General features: G+C 39.7%; 3 protein-coding genes across 3 annotated transcripts; 1 reads left to right on the top strand and 2 right to left on the bottom strand.

Moving 5' to 3' along the window:
• Positions 1-5,673: 5,673 nt before the first annotated feature.
• On the bottom strand, positions 5,674-9,146 carry FLN1 (fructokinase-like 1). Its single transcript, XM_089165904.1, has 4 exons — positions 8,278-9,146; positions 7,176-8,088; positions 6,858-6,950; positions 5,674-6,614 (listed from the first exon to the last, which is right to left on the bottom strand). The coding sequence occupies exons 1-2, from the start codon at positions 9,097-9,099 to the stop codon at positions 7,396-7,398; spliced, it is 1,515 nt and encodes a 504-aa protein (XP_089022030.1). The 5' UTR covers positions 9,100-9,146; the 3' UTR covers positions 5,674-6,614; positions 6,858-6,950; positions 7,176-7,395.
• Positions 9,147-9,269: 123 nt separating this feature from the next.
• Positions 9,270-15,514, top strand: LOC149027793 (protein transport protein yos1-like). The gene is made up of 2 exons (XM_089165926.1): positions 9,270-9,433; positions 15,017-15,514. The coding sequence occupies exon 2, from the start codon at positions 15,064-15,066 to the stop codon at positions 15,295-15,297; it is 234 nt and encodes a 77-aa protein (XP_089022052.1). The 5' UTR covers positions 9,270-9,433; positions 15,017-15,063; the 3' UTR covers positions 15,298-15,514.
• Positions 15,515-15,657: 143 nt separating this feature from the next.
• Positions 15,658-19,324, bottom strand: PTAC13 (plastid transcriptionally active 13). Its single transcript, XM_089165914.1, has 4 exons — positions 18,863-19,324; positions 17,953-18,131; positions 17,234-17,576; positions 15,658-17,055 (listed from the first exon to the last, which is right to left on the bottom strand). Exons 1-4 carry the CDS (start codon positions 19,274-19,276, stop codon positions 16,975-16,977), a joined length of 1,017 nt encoding a protein of 338 aa, XP_089022040.1. The 5' UTR covers positions 19,277-19,324; the 3' UTR covers positions 15,658-16,974.
• Positions 19,325-19,337: the final 13 nt, after the last annotated feature.

Below are 19,337 nucleotides of genomic sequence, written 5' to 3' on the forward strand. Positions count from 1 at the left end.
AGAAACGGCATTGTTCCCTAGATAGATAATGTGGGATTTATGTCAAAACCTTGCATCTCTCACCCTGTCAGCAGATCTGCTGCAGCGGTGTCCAAGAAAGATCTTGAAGTTACTCTCACCTGAAGCTGCCTGCCGTTGCTAATTTCAATTTGTTTGCTTTACCAGGCAAAGAGAAGTAACACAGGCAGAGAAGACTACATAGACCAGAAGAAAAAACCAAACTAGTCTCAGGTGTACACATCATCATCCCTATCATATATGGGGACTGAGTAGAGTAAAAAGATGGAACGTAGATTCCTTTCAAACAGTGGAAGTACAGTCACTTTTTTACCTCTTTCCATTGATTGTATTATTATTCTTGTTTCTTTTTCATTTGTTCATCAAATACCATTGCCTGATTGGGCTTTGATCGTTGATTCCAAAAGAAAAATCATAACAGACATCCTTGTAGCAGGTGCCTTTTTCAAGACTTTCTTGCCCATCTCCAGTTTTGTTTCTTGATAAAATTATTCCTCGTTTCCATGCTTAAGCTCAACTGCTAGAGCGTATTCAACCAACTAGAACCACAACAATTCAGAGACAAAGCTCCGCACGCTAACAGAGAACCAACATTCTTTTATCTGCAGCAAGATTAAATTCGCCAATTTTTCAACTTATTGATTAAGTTGTTTTTGTTTGATTTATATTTATGGTCCTCTGTTCATGATGGGTTTCAAATGAGGCAAAAAGTTTCTTCCCATCCTTCATTGGAAGGGAGAAGAAGTAGAAACTTATGATCCATAAGGGCTCCGCAGCAATCAGATATGGCGGGGACTTTCTCTCTCACCGATTGGAACAGGATGATTAAAAAGCCTGTGACAACTTGGAGGAGAGAGACTCATCGCTCCCGTTCCAATTTCAAACTGTTCCATTGAGCTTCCAAGATATTTTAACTTGTGCAGGGAATGAACCCCAAGGCTAGGCTTGTTGGTTGTGATGATTTTGAAATATTTTCTTCTTTTTTTTTTGGGGGTCATTCCAGCAGTGATGTTTTAAAGGAGCAAAATCAGCCTGGGCTTGCTGGATAATCTCCATCATGTTTATATGTCAACAATATTACTAGGGTGACTTTTAGTGGGATTCAGTTCATGTTGGGAACTTTGGCTGATCAAACGTCTATTTGAAATCAGGTGAGCATTTCCCCAGTCCCCAGTATTTGTTCCTAAAACTTTAACTTCACTGGATCTAGAATTTGGAACAGTATCAGATCTCTCATTACATCTCTTAAATCCTGCATTTTTAAGGTGTGATTGGTGATGGTTCATCTACTTACTTTTAGCATGATCACAGTGGGTGTTAAAATGTCAATCATTACTCAATTCTGAATGATCTAAACCCAAGTAATTCTAAGGGTTCAGTTTTGACTTGTTACTGAATCTTCTAGGAATCTCGATGCCCCTATCCACCATTCTCCCTCCTCAAATCGCTTCTTTGATCTCCTATCAAATAGTGGTGACTTTACACCAAAAAAAGCTGCAAATTTCTCGGCAGACTTAATTCCTGTTGCACTGTGAGAAAAGCATGGTTGAATTTCATTTCGAAGTTACAAAGTTCTTCTAAATTTAAGATGTTTAATATGTGGAAGGTGTTCCATTATGGTTTGCCAACAAATCTTTCACCTCAAATTTTCAGAATGGTAGGAGAACATGTTTTTTATGAGACAGTTGATGAGGAAGATGAATGGCATCAATTCATTGGGCCCCTGGTCAAGGTGTATTTGGTTTGGTGGTCCTCAAAACTGGAGCATCGAAAGCTTGAACACTTTAGATTTTGACCAGCTTTGCTTGATTCTGTTCACATCTCTCAAACAAATGAAGGCTCAGCAGGAATGGTTCTTTACCATTATTGCTGTCACTAGTTACTATACATGGGATGCAAGAAATCAGGTATTCCTTGCACACCCAAAACCTGCTCCTATTGCTATAGTCAAATTGATAAAGACTGTATTTGCGCCTCGCCAATGGCGTTAGACATTCCTTCTCAGAGAGCACCAATATAGCAATGGAGAAGCAGGATCAGTCACAATGTGGCTTTCAACCTGATTGGTCTCGATTTTCTACCCCTATCTTCTAATTGCAGGGACCAATGAACCTAAAAGAAATACCTAAGGATGGGCATTCTGTGTAGCATGCTAGGGGAGTTGTGTAGTGAGAGGGACCAAAGTTTCACCAACACCATATCCTACGGATGCTGCCCTACAAGCATTGAAGAATAGTCTTCAAGTTTTGAAACCCCTCAACTTCTTGGGTTTCTCATTTTGGACCAATGTTGAGAAGCTAGGCTGGTTGTTTGGCCAATGCATCACTTAGACATTCTCTTTGAACTTAGTAGACGTTTTAATGTTTCTGGTATTGACATTATGAATTTTGGAGTTGAAATGTGTTTCAAATATGGGTTGTGCTCACCAGGCTTTAGCGCAACGCCAACAATGCGGATGCACCCTGTTTGCTTTTTGGTTAATGTTTCTTTTAGTTTTAATTAAAAAAAAATATCATGCTTCGTTTTTTGAGATTCTACTTCCATTACTTTCTAGAAGGATTTTGTCTTTTAATTCCACTAAAGATAAGAGGTTGTGTGATTCTTATATCCAGCTACCATGCACAGTGTTCTTAAGAGGTTGTCCTATTTTTTTGCATCATGGTCTCTGGTGACAGGGATCACAAAACAGAAGGCTCTGCACTGGTTGAAAAGGCTATGCAACAATCCAATGACAGAGAGAAGAGAGCTGGTACCACATGGGATTCATAATGCATGGCTGTCATTGCTTCAGAGGTAACATATCACTACTCTGAGTCTTCATAGGAAGCAGAAAACAATATGGAAAAACTAATCATCTTCCATCAAATTGGAATATGGTACAAGGTCAATACCGGAACAAACAACACTACAACAATGGGAGAGACATGTTCAGCATGACGACCATCGGAGCAACAAAGAGAAGAATGCAAGAGATGTATAACACCAGACCAAATATACTGCAGCCACTAAAGGAGGGATATTTGAGGAGGCGTTTTGAAGGGCATACTAGCAGCATGAACCTTGAAAGCACCAGCCACCTAAAAGAGTGTTCAACTATACCTGAACCACACAAGGCAACTCCAAAACCACCAAAACTAAAAATATGCTCAAAGGATACAAAATTGTGAATGTGAAGTGAGGTCGTAAACCAAGCTAACAAATCAGCTCAACCACAGGGAGAGTGACTGCAGATCAGGTCCATCACTGCTTTTTTGTTCTATGATCCAATAGGCTGTGGAAGATGTAGCTTATGTTGATTGACAATTGACATTCCATTGGGCTAGTCCCTTAATTAATGTGTTTAGGTGTTCAAATTGAAGTTTTCTTTCAAGTTATTGAAGATCTCCTTCAAGTTCACGACTCAAGAACAATATTATGAGTCACCCTTCATTCAAATTTCTATATCCATACATGGATTTCCCTTCTTGTAAGTTTAGCCAATTCAAAAGTAATTACCCAATCATCCCCCTCCGGAAGGAACCAATCAAGAAGTGGGTCTTATATATCACAAATCCACACTGAAGTTGTCTCCCGATCTATCAACAACAACAACAACTCAGCCTTATCCTTAACCAAATTGGGGCTACCTGGAGCCTTGCCAAAACCAAATTTCCCCTAATATTTGGAAATCATTCCACCTCCAAATTTCTTGACACATCAAACAGAGTATGGCTGACAACATCCCACACTCTTCTTGGCATTATACCTAATTTCCAAATCACATTCCAGATCAACTAATTGATAGAACAATGAAAATTCCATCCACCCATGGAATCAGTCTCAAGATCCAAATCTCCCATAGCATCAACCAATCATTTGAACATCAAGAGACATTCACCAACAAACATCCTTAAACCTGCCTAGCATGACCAACACATCAAACCTTAACCTAACCCAATTCTTGACCTAAATCCAATTTTAGCCTATCATAACTGGCCTGTTCATTACGTATCCTAGAAGAATTGGCTCCTAGTTGATCTCCAGTCAATCTAGGACATACTTCACGGGGGAAGGTCATAATATATATGGTCTTAATTCCATCTCATGGAGGGGCTAGTTCCTGACTTGAACCCGTGACTGGCAGTCTGCAGTGGAGTAAACTACCAATCTACTAAGGTAAATTCTATAACAATCAATGATCATTTTTTTTTTTGGGGGGGGGGGGGGTACAGAGGACCCTTAATTCCTCAATTTACATAGGGAAAAATGGGCAACAACAAGAACAAGAACAAGAAGCAGCCTTATCCTAACTAAATTGGGTCGGCAACATGGACTCTTGCCTTCCAATCAGCTCTTGTGAGGCCATACTAGTTATAAGGCCTAAGCCATGCATATCTTTTCCTTCAATCTGCAATTCAAATTAAACCTCTGTACATGGGCATTCAACAGTTCCTGCTGAACATGGCTGTGCCACCTCAAACAAATTTAGTAGCTTATCATTTTATCAAGCTACTCCCAGTCCGGTTCCAAAATGATCATTCCTTACTTTGTCCATCCTAGTTTTAGCTCTCATCTATCATCCATCTTAACATCCTCATTTTTGCTATGGCGAGTCTACATATATACTCTGTGATGCTTCTTAACAGCCCAATACTCTACACCATACACCATAATTGGTGAACAACAATCCTGTAAAATTTTCCTTTGAGTTCTAAAGAAATAAGTCAATCACAAAAACCCCTAGGGGTACCTCTCTTAATTCTTTGGGGGAACACTATCCTTTATATCACTTTCTTTATTTATGATTGAGCCAAGGTACCAAAGTTACTCGTTTCTTGGGTCTAAATTAAATTCTGGACTACAGCAAAGAAGAATACTAAGCCTTAATTATTTGAATTAAAAGAAAATTATATTTGTCAATGCATTGCTATTGTGTTTAGAAATGTAGAATCACTTTTTCATTGCCTAATCCATTACCCTTTTGCATTTGAAGTTTCAAGTATCATTTTCAGATAATTTTAAGTGGACAGTGCCAAAATCTTAGACCATGCACTCCTCCACCTTTAGGACCAGAACACTCAGTGCAGAGAAAGGGGCAGTATTTTACATTTGCAGCAGTGACAGGGAGGATGAGTTTAGAAACAAACAGCAAAGCTTTTGAAATCTACTCACGCCCTTCCTTGAGACCTTCAGGGTTTCTTCATATGCAGGGGGAAAATGAACCACAAGATAGCTATTTAAACTATTAGAACTTTTATCTAAGTCAAAATAAGAGGTTGACCCCCCCCCCCCCCAAAAAAAAAAAAAAAAAAGAAGAAGTCTGAGACAAGCAAGTCAGAAATCACTCTCTACCAAATGCTGTTGCAGTTTCTAGCGGTTGTTGTTGTTTTTTTTTTTTTTTTTTTGTGGGGGGTGGGGGGGGGGTGGGGGTGTTCCATATCGCATTCCAGAGAATTGCGGCATGGTCAACCTAAGCTGTAATGCAACTTTTGGAAACCTCAAAAAGCACTAGAAGATGAATTGGCTATTAATACTATCATACACAGTTTTATGCCTATCCCCTAATGCATGGTGGAAATGCTTTTGTTTCCAAAAGTGGAATACACCATAGCCTAGAATTCAAAATTTGAGCCAACCCACTAGAAAGAGAGAGAGAGAGAGAGGGGGGGGGGGGGAAGGGGTGGAAAAAAGGAGAGTTTGATTATGCTACACATGGTATGACCCAAATTAGAGTGGATGGCAGGACAAAAGGAGTGACAGCCATTAACCCCATATAATGCTCAAAAGCTTAGAAGGTTTGAGTAGATTGAGCAATTTAATATCACCTATGACTCCAGGGGTTCTTTAGTAGTATCATGAGATATATAACCTCTGTTCTGTATCATGGTATTATAATTTTTTTTTATCATTAACTAACTTCTGTTTCATTGATTACAAAATTTTTAGAGCATCCAAATAATGCTAACAAGGAAAAATTGAATGAAAAGGGGAAAAAATAACCACACAGAATATAGAATGGAAGTACTCAACTCAAGTAAGCAATCACTGGACTCCATTTTAAAGGTGTTGCCTAAGCATCTAGGTCCTCTCAAATGCCTTGGGTCCCCTAGATGCCCTGAGAGCTAGCTAGAATCAGTTTTTAAATGGAAGAACCAACTGAATATGAAAGCACCTATTGAGCAATACATGCATTAGAGTATCTTAACAACAAAGCATTATATGGCATGTGCATCTAATTTGTGCTTCCCCTTTTCTTTTTCATGTCCCCTCTGGAAAAAGTTTAATCATCTACAGATCATCTACCAAACAATAAGAATCCAACTCGTAATAAATTAGAAGGGCAAGATAGCTGCCTGGAAATGTAGCCTCTGATCCAGCACGAGGGCCACTGGGAGCATGTTCATAGGCACCAACATGGATGGGATATTTTATATCAGGACACAATGGGTGATAAATTTGAATGGTCCTGTGTCTGGGTGCAGGAGCTAGACAACCAGGCAGCGCTCTTCTTCCCAAATTAAAAAAGTCTTATCTCAACTTCCGTAAACCACAGTAATAATACTTGAATCTCTTCCTCCACCCACTGCTGCCTAGAAATCAATGCAAATATATGTGTCCTGGATAGCAAAGCAGTCATCCAGGTGTTAGCTAGGTGATACTTTTGAGTACACTGTTGAAAAAGATGAATTAAAGCGGAAGAGGGCACCGTTTCTGAGCAATAGGCTATTGAAGAATTACTAGTAGATAAAATAAAGCTTCAAGGATATCTCTAGCTAACAGTAAGCCAAAAATGTTAGTATAGGATCTAGGAAAGAAAGATAACCAATTACATGCCTAAACAAAAATTCTGTGTAGCCTACCTGGTCCAAAGCATTTCTCTGCCTTCAGTAGTGCCAAGTTTCTAAATCGCTACCTGCAAACTCAACATTCCAGACAACTCCAATAGAGATACTCTGTAAAATAAAAAATTTTAAAAAAAAAAAAAAATGTATCAAATTAGCGCATTAACAAGAAGAAAAGAATGGAAATAACTTGGATAACTTGCAATTGATGTTACCTCCAGTCTCTCAAAAACTAAAGTTTCAACTCTAAATTTAGAATTAAAGTCATCAAGAAAACAGGAAAATCAAATCATATTTGAAAATTCATATCCAAAAATAGCCAGTGAGAAGGTTTACCATAATTTGCAGTTCTCTGTACTGGTCAGGAAAACTCAACGAGGAAACCAAAGAGTTTACATTGTTCAACTCCGAGCTTCACCAGTCTTCCAAAATTAATTGAGCACCCGGTCTTTAAGGATGCCAATGATCTCCATAGTCTACCAAGCTAAATGATCTCATTATGTCTACCAAACTAAATCAGTTCTCAAGGGATACCGAGTCAAATGAGTGCTATCTATCACCACAATGAAGGTACATAAACCTGTTCTTTCAAATTTTGTGTGGCACTCTCAGTAGGGAAACCTCTAACAGCTCCAATTGTCCACTGTGAAATGATTCCAGCTGCAATTGCAAAACGAATCTGCCTCTGCAACACATCTTGATCTTCAAACATCTGTGGACAGGTCGTCAGCTTTCTCAAGATACCAGCCACAACTGCATCACCAGAGCCAGTTCTATCGCACGTGAATGGAGTTATAAGCACATCTTCTGTCCCAATCACCACTCCATCAAATGAGGGAGCATAATAGTGAATTCTAAGTGTTCCATCAGTCACAAACAATAATTTCATTCCATCATGCCACAATGGGGCAATTTCCTCTTTAGTATAATGATAACAAACACGACGGTCCTTTGTTTGCTCAAAAGATTCAGCATAATATTGTGGTCTATAATTTCTCCGTCTCTCATAATAATCTTCATCCAGAAGAAACTCTAACTCTTCCCTTGATACCTCAATGATATCAGCTTGGTTCCATGCTTCCTTGATCACCTCCCTTGTCTCATCACGAGATCTCCACAATGGCATAGGTAAATTCAGATCGAAAAAGATAAGTCCCCCAAATTTTTTGGACGCTCTAATGGCTCTAAACAAAGCAGACTGCATGGATGGCGATGTAAGAACTTCTGAGTTAAAATGAAAAACTCTGGCCTGCAAGGATATTTTCAAAAGAAATGATGATGATAATCAGTACATACAAGGCAAAAAGCAGATTCACAAACCTCTGCTCAGGTCCAATATATAATTCTAAGAAACGTAACCATAAACAACTACTAACTTAAAAATACAGAGTTTCACTATATCAACCAAAAAGCACCTCCAACACCAATTCTTACATACCTCTTTCAGCACGGCCAAGTCGATTTCAGAGCTCAAAAGGGAATCCTCTGCACATTCCCGCACAGTTTCTGCTCTCATCTTCCCATCCTCCAACTTGAGTTTCATATAGGAAACCGCAGTCTTTATCTTAGGATCAAACTTCACAGAACGCGTCTGAACCTTCTCCTTATTCATGGTATAAACCAACTCATTCCCAAAATCATCCTTCCCAACCTTCCCCATGAAGGCTGCTCGGCCCCCAAGTCTAACATGCGATATGGCAACATTCGAAGGGGGTCCGCCAGGAGCCCTGACGAACTCCGGAGGTTTCCACTGAAGCATCTTCCATTGGGAGTACATGTCAGGATGCATTCGTTGTTCAGAAACCCTAACAGTTGGCACAAACTCTTTCTGTGCCGCGCCAAAGCAGCAAATCAACGGGGGATGATCGTAAGAATCAATCCCATCGTCATAAGAATCTTCTTCTTCTTCTTCCGTTAAAATTGTAGCTTCATTCTTCGACTCTTCTTTAGTATCCTTTACTCCGGCAGCTCCATTGTCAACCTCTTGTTTCTTCGAACGGCTTCTTTTTCTTGTAGGGGCTGCGGCGGAAGATGAAGGTGAGGTTCCCTTCTTCCTACCTCTGCGGGTGGTTTTGGGCGCTTCCAGAGCACCATTATCACCATTAATAACTGCACTTACAGATTCTATTCCTCTTGCATTGCGCAGCGCTGGAGCTGCTTCGTGAAAACGTAGCTTACAGTTAGATAATCTTGTAAAAGATACTCGAGATTGGAAATACGAAACGGTTACGAAGGGCAAGGGTAACTGATATGCCGCCATGACTCATGGAAGAAGAACCTTGACACCGTTCTCCTCTTATCTTGTTCCCGATTCAAAAGAGTGATCACTGAGCTGGATCTGTTTTGAATGACTATTCTACCCCTTTCTTTTCTATCTATTCCTTTCAAGAAACGGCAGTTTTGAGTCTATTTGTGACAGCGTTGAGTGGTAATTTTGTGATTCAAGGAACTTTTCTCTCTAGGTGAATTCCTTGTAATTAACTAACAAGAGACATCGTCCCTCAACTTGGACCTTCTCATTTCTTCTTTGGTAGGAAATCGGAGAACGAAGATTAAGTTTCAGCGATAGATCTACGGTATCAACTTGAATCCAGGTACTCTTTCTCTCTCTCTCTCTCCCTGATCTGGAAATTAGGTCAAAAGCGATTCAATAACCTGATTTGCAGTTGCAATCAACCAAAACCCTACTCTCCATTCTCTCTCGATGTGAGCTTGTACGAAACCTTTTTCATCTTTGAGTAGTGAAGAAAGAAATTAGAACTCCAATACCACATAGCATACTATTGAACAAGCATATTTCTATCTTCGCAGTTTTCTTGTTTTCCTCTAAGTTGATCTTATTCACCTCCAATTACCTATTCGCACTTCTACCTGCGCGTGTATGGTCAACCATGTATGACTGCTCATGTGAAACGATACAAAATGTTTTGGTTATGGAACGTTGTGGATCTCATAATATTTTTTTGGTTTGATGATTCTTTTACCTTGTCTATTTGCTGCAATTTGGCTCTGTTTTTCTCTCTTAATATCTCTGTTTACATTAACATGCCGCAGTTTGTAGTTTCATCGAATTCATTAAAGTTCCCAAAGTGTCTTTACAGTACCAATATCTTAGGGCGTTTTGTCTGCAATCTATTGCGCTTTATTTTGTTGATTTTATTTTCTCCTTCCTCGTTTTTCTAACATCTGCTATTGATCAGGCATACTACTAATTGTTTTGATCATGTATTGTGTAAGTATTCCAAAGTTATACAGTGTAGATAGAATACTGTTGTGTCGTGATAAGGTTTGACCAACCATCTTACAAATTAATGAGCGGATGCTGTAATAATGATGTATGGTTTAAACCTAGATGTCATCAGATGTTATTGTAATTTGGTATTGTATTGTGAGGGACTAAAAAAATAGTTATCTTCCTCTTTCTTAGTAGGACTAGTTATTGTTGTGAATTCTTTCCTTTTGATAGTTTCCAGTTTGCTGGATTATGCATATTTGAGCAAATACCATAATGATTTCTGATCGGTAATACGTAGGTCTCATAAGCATATTTGGGTCAGTATGGAATTGGGGATCTTCAATAGCTGCAGGCAAGAGATTCTAATGTTCCTCTTTTTCAAGAAATACCTTCTTTCTTATGGCCCATTACTGCAGCACTCGTTCACTCCAAGTATAGTGTCCTTTTCAACCAGTAGTGTATCGGCCTGGCATTATTGAAAGAAGAGCTGCCAGGTAAGTCAATTGCATTAGTTAGGAGATGCAAGAGGGCAAGAAACCCTCTGACTAGTTTAATGGGTTCGGGTTCTTATGGTAAACTGCCTTGGATATGAGGGATTCCTGAATAAAAAAGACAAAGTCAGGTATTTGATGAAGATCTTTTGGTCAATAGATAGGAATGAGTGTTTTATATAGGGTAATATAAGGTACCATATGTAGCTGCTCTCTGTCTATAATTATTCAAGAAATATGTTCTATCCCATATGTGCCTTATGTTTCTTTTGGTTGTTTTATCCCATATGCTTGGTCCCTTGGCATCTCCAGATTCTAGTAGAGACTGTGGTGCAGTTTTGTACTTCTTTGATCAACTTTCAAAATTACAGCTTAGTGGGGACCCTATTCAAATGAGCCTCAACTAGTGGGAATAGTGAATAGAAATATGAGCCAAGAACTTAGCAGCAGGGTTAAAGACATACAAATAGCCATAAAAGCTAAAATACTTAACTTACTAGCCTTGTAGCAACGTTTGGTATTTTGCTGCATGCTAAAATATGAGAGATTGATGGTATGAAGGACGTAGTATTCACTCTCTGTAGTAGAGCCTAAATCCCTTCCATCCACCTGCCAACCCCTTTCCTTCAACCTCTCTTTGGTGCTCTAAATTTGTTACATAACATTTCTTTATTAAGGTGGTCAATCTGGTAGATGACAATGTTCCTTTGTGCCAAATCAAGTTTCAGCCTCATATAAACCATGGGATGTGTTTTGCATGTTGGTCAGCAGTAGATGCCATTTACATTTTTGTATCTTGTGGTATTTGTTGATACTTTCTGTAGATTCACTTTTAAATAATTTGCTTCCTGGCATGCTTGTTTGGGATGAAACCTTACTGTTTAGATGGTGGTTGACCCTCTGTCACATGGGCTCACTCCATTTGCATGTTACAATTAATGATAATTCACTAGCCCTTGGATGTGTGCTCCTGCATACGCTCACACTAATATCTTACATTTTATTTTCTGTTTCTTCCATGCAATTTACTAGATTATTGATCAGGACTGAACATCAGCTGCTTGTTCAAGCCATAATAGATTTTGCGATGGAAAAAAAAAATTCTTTCACTTGATGTAAAATTTTTGATAAGCATATGTAGTCTTTAGATGAAATCCATCCTTCAAATTTAATAAATATTAAACAATTATATATTTACTAGGTAGTCAGGCCCTAAGACAATTTATATGTATGTAGCTCCAAACACCACAATCATGATGCATGATTGGCTATTTCTTTGGTACTTGTTGTATATGATATATATCTGAAGCCTTCCTGTATGTATGTTTGAAACTTTTTTTTGGATGAATGAATAATATATTAAAGAACAAAAAACAAGAAAACTAGGTCTTTAAGAGGAAGACTGAAAAGAAGAGCTAAGACCCTAGGAGACAACAACGAATCTATTCCTTGGGGTATCATCGACAGGGGGATGGGGAAGAGCTAACAATCTAGAAGTAACATCAAAATATATGGCATTCCAAATGATGTTTGAAGAGTGAGATTTGGATGTTCATCTCCGAAGATTGTACTCCCACCAAAGATGATGAATGGAGGCACTGAAAACTAGCTTACTAGTCCGATCACGAATGGAAGAGCTCGAGAAGTTTCTGATAATCCAAGACCAATCACGAGCAAACCTAAAGGAATGCCTCGAACGGGGCCAGATGGAGGCAATGGCTTTTCTCCAGATAGATCTGGAGAGGGGGCAAGAGAAGAAAATGTGCTCAAGGTTTTCCTTGCTGTTCCAATAAAGGATGCAGTTGGGGTTAACTGGGATATGGCGGCTAATAAGGAAGGATTGGGTGGGAAGGGGCATGGTTGAGGGCTCTCTAGAGGGTAAGGGAATGGTGAGGGATGGAACCTTTGAACCAGACCAACGGAACCTAGGGGGGTTTGGGTTATGGGCTCGAAGGAGATTCTAGGTTGAGAGGGTGGAGAAGGTATTGGTGGGGGAAGGGAGCCAAACAGTGAGGTCATGAGGGGAACTAGTGAGAGAGGGGAGAGAATCCCAAACCTGTGTGAGAAGAGGGAAGGGGGAAGGATTCTAAGATCCATTAGTGATGAAGGTTGACAAGGGGGTGTTTTTGGGGATACAGGAAGAATAAATATTTCGGGGGCCAAAATGGTTGTAAAGAATGCCCATTAGGTGCCACGGATCGAGCCAGAATGAGGTGGAAGAGCTAGAGGAGATGGAGGTAGAAATAGCAAAAAGAGCTCAGGGTCGCAATAAGAGGATTTTATCCAGATCCACGAAGGATTAGAGGGCATAGAAACCGTCCAAAAAAATTTGCACGGAGCCAGGTAAGAATAGACCCAATTAACCCAAATGGAGTCATGCTTTGAGGCAATTTTCCAAATAAGTTTAAGGAGGTAGGCAAGGTTAACATCAGTGATCTGGCGGATACCTAGGCCTCCTTCGGAAGTTGGGGGTCAAATAGTCGACCAATTGATAAGGTGGAGGAACCGAGAGGCCTCCCGCCCTTTCCAAAGGAAGGCACAAAACAAGGATTCCATAGCATGGATGGTAGATTTGGGGATGGAGAAGATTCCACACCAGTAGGGACACGGAGATTGAAGTACAGAGCGAATAAAAACCACTCTACCGGCAAAGGACAAAAGCTTGCCCTTCCAGAGTTGAAGTTTCTTGCGGATATGATCAAGCATGGGGAGACAGTGGTGGTGGGTAAGTCTACTGGGAACGAGAGGGAGACCAAGGTAGACAACTAGGAAGGAGCTAGGCTTAAAGCCCGAGAGCTAGAGAAGAGAGGTATGAAGCTGATCAGGGACAGCAGGGAGAAAGAGGGTGAATTTATCGAGGTTGACTCGGAGGCCAGAGAGGGATTTAAAGAGTGATAGGGCCGAGAGAATGGAGGAGATGGATTGACGATCTACTTTGGAAAGATCATGAGATCATCAGTGAAAGCGAGATGGGTGAGGTTGATGGATTTGCATTTGGGAATGGGAGAGATGAGAAGTTGATCAGTTTTGGATTGGAGGATGTGGGAGAGGACCTCTAAAGCTAGGGAAAAGAGGTAGGGGGAGAGGGGGCAGCCTTGGCGGATGCTAACACTAGAGGAGAAGACGCTCACAGGAGAGCCGTTGGTGATCATGGAAAAACGGGGCGAAGAGATATAAATCTCTATCTAGTGAATGAAAGGGGAGGGAATCCCCTAGAGGAGAGTACATCACTAAGGAAGTCCCAATGAATGGAGTCAAAAGCTTTGTGAAGATCTACCTTAAGAACAACAACCTGGGAGTGGGTGGAACTATCAAAACCGCGGACAATTTCTGCACAAGGAAGGATGTTGTCCGCAATGGTATGCCCTGAGATGAAGGCAGATTGAATTGAGCTTACAAGGCCGGGTAAAGCCTTTTTGAGTCTATTTGCTAGGACCTTAGAGATGAATTTGTAGAGAAGGTTACAGAGGGAAATAAGCCTGAAATCGGAGAGGGAAGAGGCCCTTTGCTTCTTGGGGATGAGGTAGAGGAAGGTTTGATTGATGGAGGAAAGCTGAAAAGGGTTGAAGAAGAAGCTGCGGATAGCCTAAACAAGATCATTCTCAATGAAGTCCCAGGAGGCAAGGAAAAAATCCATACTGAAACCATTAGGACCCGGGGCCTTATTGGATAACTTCTTTATGTATATTTGAAACTTCCTTTTTATGGACTAATTCAGCTAGCACAGGCTAATGTATGGTATGTCTGCTCTCTGTCAAAAGGTTTGTTGGTTGCACCTCTCAAGAAATTGGGTTTTGGAAGCAGCATTATAGGGTCGCAATCTTGAATTTATGAATAGGGGTTTAACCTTGGATCGACGTGAAGCAATGTATATTACTGTATGTTTCCAAATTCAATGAAACTTGACAGAATGATTTGGGATGGATGGTTGTAGCTTGTAGGGCTGGGTGAGAGTGAAACATGTTTTCCCTTAGTGTTCTGATTGTCTAGATTGAGTAATGCAAACATTCCACAGGGTCAGACAAATGTTTCCCTTTGTTGGACTTGGGCTATGAATGACTGAGTCTCGTTGCTATACAATTTCATAAAAATTGCAAGCATTTGTTGTCTGTGGTTTATGATGATGGATGGTGTTCAATTGCTGAATATTTGATGAAAACATAGGATTAAGTGAAGGCCAGATGGTATAGATTGTGATTGAGTAACAGAAAGCTGTATATACAACCTGTGTGATTGGTTAGGTATGTGCTGATTCTCAAAATAAAAGTGAAAAATTAGAGTTGAGCTGAATGTATGAATTCTTTGATGGCTAGACTTGGATTTTGATGGCAGCATCTGAATTAAGTATGATTCCTACCAATTTGAGGTGTTTGTTCAATCCATGTGCGCATGAATTAAGTATCCTTATTTTGATTCCGGTTGCTGTATCTGAATGACAATGTTCTTTGCAGCTAGAGAATTGCCTCATAAAAGAAGTTAATCCTTTATCAAGCAGGACATGGGTTTGTGGACGTTTATGGAAGGACTGCTACTGATTGCAAATGCATTTGCTGTACTGAATGAGAACCGCTTTCTTGCTCCTAGAGGGTGGAGCTTCTCAGAATTCACTGGACCCAAGGCGAAGTCACTTAAGGGACAGATAATAGGGCTGATATATGCAATCCAGTACATGAGATTGCCCCTTATAGCACTCAATATCCTTTTTATAACTGTAAAACTGGTGTCTGGGTGAGGTTTAATTTGCTCTGGATCTTGTGAGATATGCATTTGAAGTTTTTGGCTGTTTGAGCAGTGTAAGAAAGCAGACATGACATATAGTGAATGGTGTGACTTTTTACATTGAGTATCAATTTACAAGCAACTTGGACAGGTGCCGTTAGCCATTTCATCAATTGATGATATGTGTATCAGTATTTTTACAAAACGACATTTTGTATTTGACTTTCCTTTACTATTTGAAAAACCAATTAAAGATTCCCATTATAAGTGGGTTTTACATGTTTATTATTTTTTAACCTTTTTAATTTAGCAAACAAATGATGTTTTACTGTTTGTTCCAATGAAATGTTGATGAAAAAACGACTAAAAGAAGACTGAAGTTGAGAATTGTTGTATGGTTGGGCTCTTATAGGTAATGGAGGTGGAAGTAATCATACTAGCATCTGCATTTAAGAAAAGAAAATATCTTTTGTGGTTTGAGGTTCGTGATGCCATTGTGGAGGCGAAGTTCAAGAAGTAGAAACTGTTGAGCTTCTTTTGGAGAAGGCAAAACCAGAACATTTTTTTGTCAATCAACAGCAGCTTGGAAATGGGTGTTCACAATCACATACACGTTCACCTAATGATCAGAGCAGGTGATCCAGTGTCACCATCCATCAGATATTCCTCCGTTCATGGAGTAGCTTCAGCTCATTCGCACTTTTCTGTCTCAAAGGTGAACTGTTCAACATTTAACAAGAGGATCAGGTCAATCTGGAAGCTACTAAGCATTCCTTATAGGGAAAGTCAGGGTGGAAATCGAACCATGAGCCAATTTCAGATCGTGGAATATGGTCCGCAGGGAGGAAACGGGTGTGCACTGGGATTCCAAAAGAATGTGGCGAACCATTTAAAAACAGGCCATAGCGTGGACCATGCAGCTGCTTGTTTCTGTGAACGGAAATGTTGTGGGAGATAAATCAGAGTGCCTGATGCAATCAAGCCAGAAGCAGATGGATCATCTCCATTTTAGGCAGAATAGGAATTAGAACCTTGGTCGGCATTCTGATTTCGGACAAAGTTGCTAAGGAGATGACTATAGATCATGTTATAACAGAGAAAATCAAAGGAGAACGCTCAGTAAATATAAGAATTATGGTTGATTATGATTTGTATGGACATTCAAGGTTACATGTCCAGGGATCTGAGTATGATTTCTTGGCAGCCACAAACTTAATTCCTGTTCAAGAAACCTTACGCGTCCATTACATGAAGTAAAGGTTTTCTGCCTGATGAAAAAAAGGGAGGCAGCAGTGCTAGTTTCAATTTCTTCACCTGATGATTTGATCCTATGATGCCTCCTAAAGAGCTTGCAGAACCTCAAAGATGTTGGTATGTAATCAATGAAACACCCACCATTCTTAATTTAATGCCCTATTTAGGTCACTAGAGAGCAATGTGCTGATTGCCACAGAGTTTTTTGAGAATTCCAAGTGCCCAACGAATAAGGAATTATTCAACACCATGGACACCAAAACACCATATGCCTTTCCACTGATCTGCAATTGGTGCTTGTTTTTAGTAACATGATGACATGAACTTACCAGACCATGTAAACCACTCTCTGGAAACAATTGCACACAAAAGGAATTGAATTTATGAAGTGATGCACTAAACCTTTATTACTCAGTCAGGTGAAATTCAATCTCCATCAACTGGTCTCTGCAGCCACTTCCTTGACATCTAGATTTACAACGCTCTCTTTCCCAAATAACATAAATCCAACAGTTGCCTGAAAGAAGAAAATTGTTCTTTCAACCTCATTAAAAGTTCCAAGAATAGATTTATCCCAAAACATTTCTATAAAGGCATTACACTTCCATGATTATCTGTTCAAATAGGAAGTCTGAAACAAAATTTGCTTACTAGCTGTTAATAACAAGGGATTACTATTTGATAGAATGGTGTACCTTTCCAGTTTTGTGATTTATATCTTTCAGACAGCCTGTGAATTCAGCAAATGGCCCAGACACAACTCGAACAGAAGCACCAGGTGAAAGGAGCTTATCTTCTCCTGTTGATGGACTACTTGAGACAGGCTCTATAACTTTTCTTAAACGCCTCTTGGGCACACCATTTTCCACAGATTCTGTGATATCTCTGTATCCTGGCTGCACCTCCGCATTGAAGAGACTTCCTTGTTGCTCTCCAGCAAAGGCTTCATCAGCTTTTTCTTGCTCTTCTTTAGCTTGTCTATAAATGGCCTCCATATCTAAAGAAGAAACTGGCCTGGGCCTGTTGATCTGTCGTTTTCTGTAAGAACAGAGAACAGTTCCATGTTATAGTGTTTGATTCCCCATTAGAGAACATATGCACGGAAAGAAGTTAGGGGACTATAGGATTTTGTAGCACACAAATCAAGATCCATAAAATCATGAAAAAACCGACTAACTTGACTATTGCAATTTCAACATCAGTTTGAAAAACACTTGGGTTCTAGACTCATCACATTAAAAGTGAATTTGATTAAACTGGTTATGGATTTTTTTTTCAGGCATGGCTCTGAAAAATACTTGCAAGAGATATGAATATAAATTGCCTGTACAACCTCAAGATCCCCTAAACTTACTCCGACACCGTGACAAGTAGTTTCTCACAAGCTTATCTAATGAAAAAAAGGGTCTCTTACGTATTACCAACTTTGGATCCAACAAAGCCACCAATGCCATCACATTCTCTGATGAAATCATGAATCTCTTTGTTCAGTACACATCTTAAGAAGATACACCCAGGAAAGAGGGGTTTGGGTTTAACGGAGATTGAGCCATTCTTTAACTTCCTCTTAACCCTGGTGGCAGGAGCATACACCTGAAAAGAAACAGTAAGACCTGCTGTAAGAACCACCTTCTATTTGGTACAATCATGTCTGGAGACTCTGAACATTATGCTTAACTCCAGCAGGGAACTAAAGTAAATTTCAAAAATGAACAGAAGGCAATGAGAAGGTGGGATCTGTAATGGAAAGAAGAGAGGAGGTGCTGAATTATCTCTGTTTAAGCTATTCTCTTTGGTAAGCTAGACAATAACTTACACGAAAGAATTCAACCCAATCAATGAAACTAATCAGGAAAAAGAAAAGGAAGGGAACATTCTTCATACAAATCTTTAGTTGAAAACAAGCATATATTGAAAAGTTTTAACAGGCTTGGTGAAGAACTTGTTTGTTCTTTACTTTCTTCCAGCTTCCGCTGTAAGCACAGTAGGATAACAGTTTCAAGATTTTCCTATGAACAATTCAACTACCTATTTCAAGTTAAATAACTATAGCGAAAAATTCAAGCACATTTACCCCAAAAGAAAATTCAAGCACTGCAACCCAGTAATGCCAAATGGTGCCCAATACGAGTAAATCAAACCCGTTACTAAAGCAATAAAATAACTAAATGATTATTTGACGAGATCGCCAATCATAGAAGCCTAAGTTCCAATAACTGCAAGTAAATCAGATTTATGTCTTGGAACACCCAAATTTTTCTTTTCTTTTTTCCAGGGATAGGTATTCTAACATCATAATTCAAAGAAAATCATAGCAGAATCACCTTGAATTCGAAATCTGGGTAGTTTCTGGCAAGTGCTTGAGCGAGACGTTCGGCAGTTTCCTGACTAGAAACCCGCGAAACTCGAACACCCCACCACTGAGGACCCAAAAGAGCAAGGTTGTCGAGGTTCAATTCTTCTGTCCAAGAAGTATACCTCTTCTTGGGCTTCTTCAAGAGCTTCTCCTCTACTTCTTCTTTCCAATTGGTAGCGTTGCTCTCTCTTCTCTGGTTCCGCAGCTGTCTCCTCTCCCTAGCGGTTAATTGTTCGCTATTAACAAAATCGCTAGTTGCAGATATCACACTTCTGTGACTTGTTCCATGAATGCGAAGTGATTGGAGAGGATAGAGAGATTGTGGGAAGGATAGAGCGGGGTGATGCCAGCAATGACTCCATATCAGAAGCCCTTGCTTCATCTTCTACCTTGTCGGGGAAATTAATCTTAAGATTTAACTCATTCAAGTGGACGACTTAAGT

The sequence above is a fragment of the Hakea prostrata genome, chromosome 1, assembly GCF_041222555.1.
Source record: "Hakea prostrata isolate BN-2017 chromosome 1, UWA_Hpros_2, whole genome shotgun sequence".
Taxonomy (NCBI): domain Eukaryota; kingdom Viridiplantae; phylum Streptophyta; class Magnoliopsida; order Proteales; family Proteaceae; genus Hakea; species Hakea prostrata.

Excerpts from the sequence above, each read along its gene's own strand:
- FLN1 (XM_089165904.1), bottom strand. The coding sequence starts at position 9,099 with ATGGCGGCATATCAGTTACCCTTGCCCTTCGTAACCGTTTCGTATTTC. Across the intron at positions 8,089-8,277 it reads ACTTGGCCGTGCTGAAAGAG|GCCAGAGTTTTTCATTTTAA; the intron begins GTATGTAAGAAT and ends ATATCCTTGCAG.
- LOC149027793 (XM_089165926.1), top strand. The coding sequence starts at position 15,064 with ATGGGTTTGTGGACGTTTATGGAAGGACTGCTACTGATTGCAAATGCA.
- PTAC13 (XM_089165914.1), bottom strand. The coding sequence starts at position 19,276 with ATGAAGCAAGGGCTTCTGATATGGAGTCATTGCTGGCATCACCCCGCT. Across the intron at positions 18,132-18,862 it reads ACCCAGATTTCGAATTCAAG|GTGTATGCTCCTGCCACCAG; the intron begins GTGATTCTGCTA and ends GTTTCTTTTCAG. Across the intron at positions 17,577-17,952 it reads GGATCCAAAGTTGGTAATAC|AAAACGACAGATCAACAGGC; the intron begins GTAAGAGACCCT and ends CTGTTCTTACAG.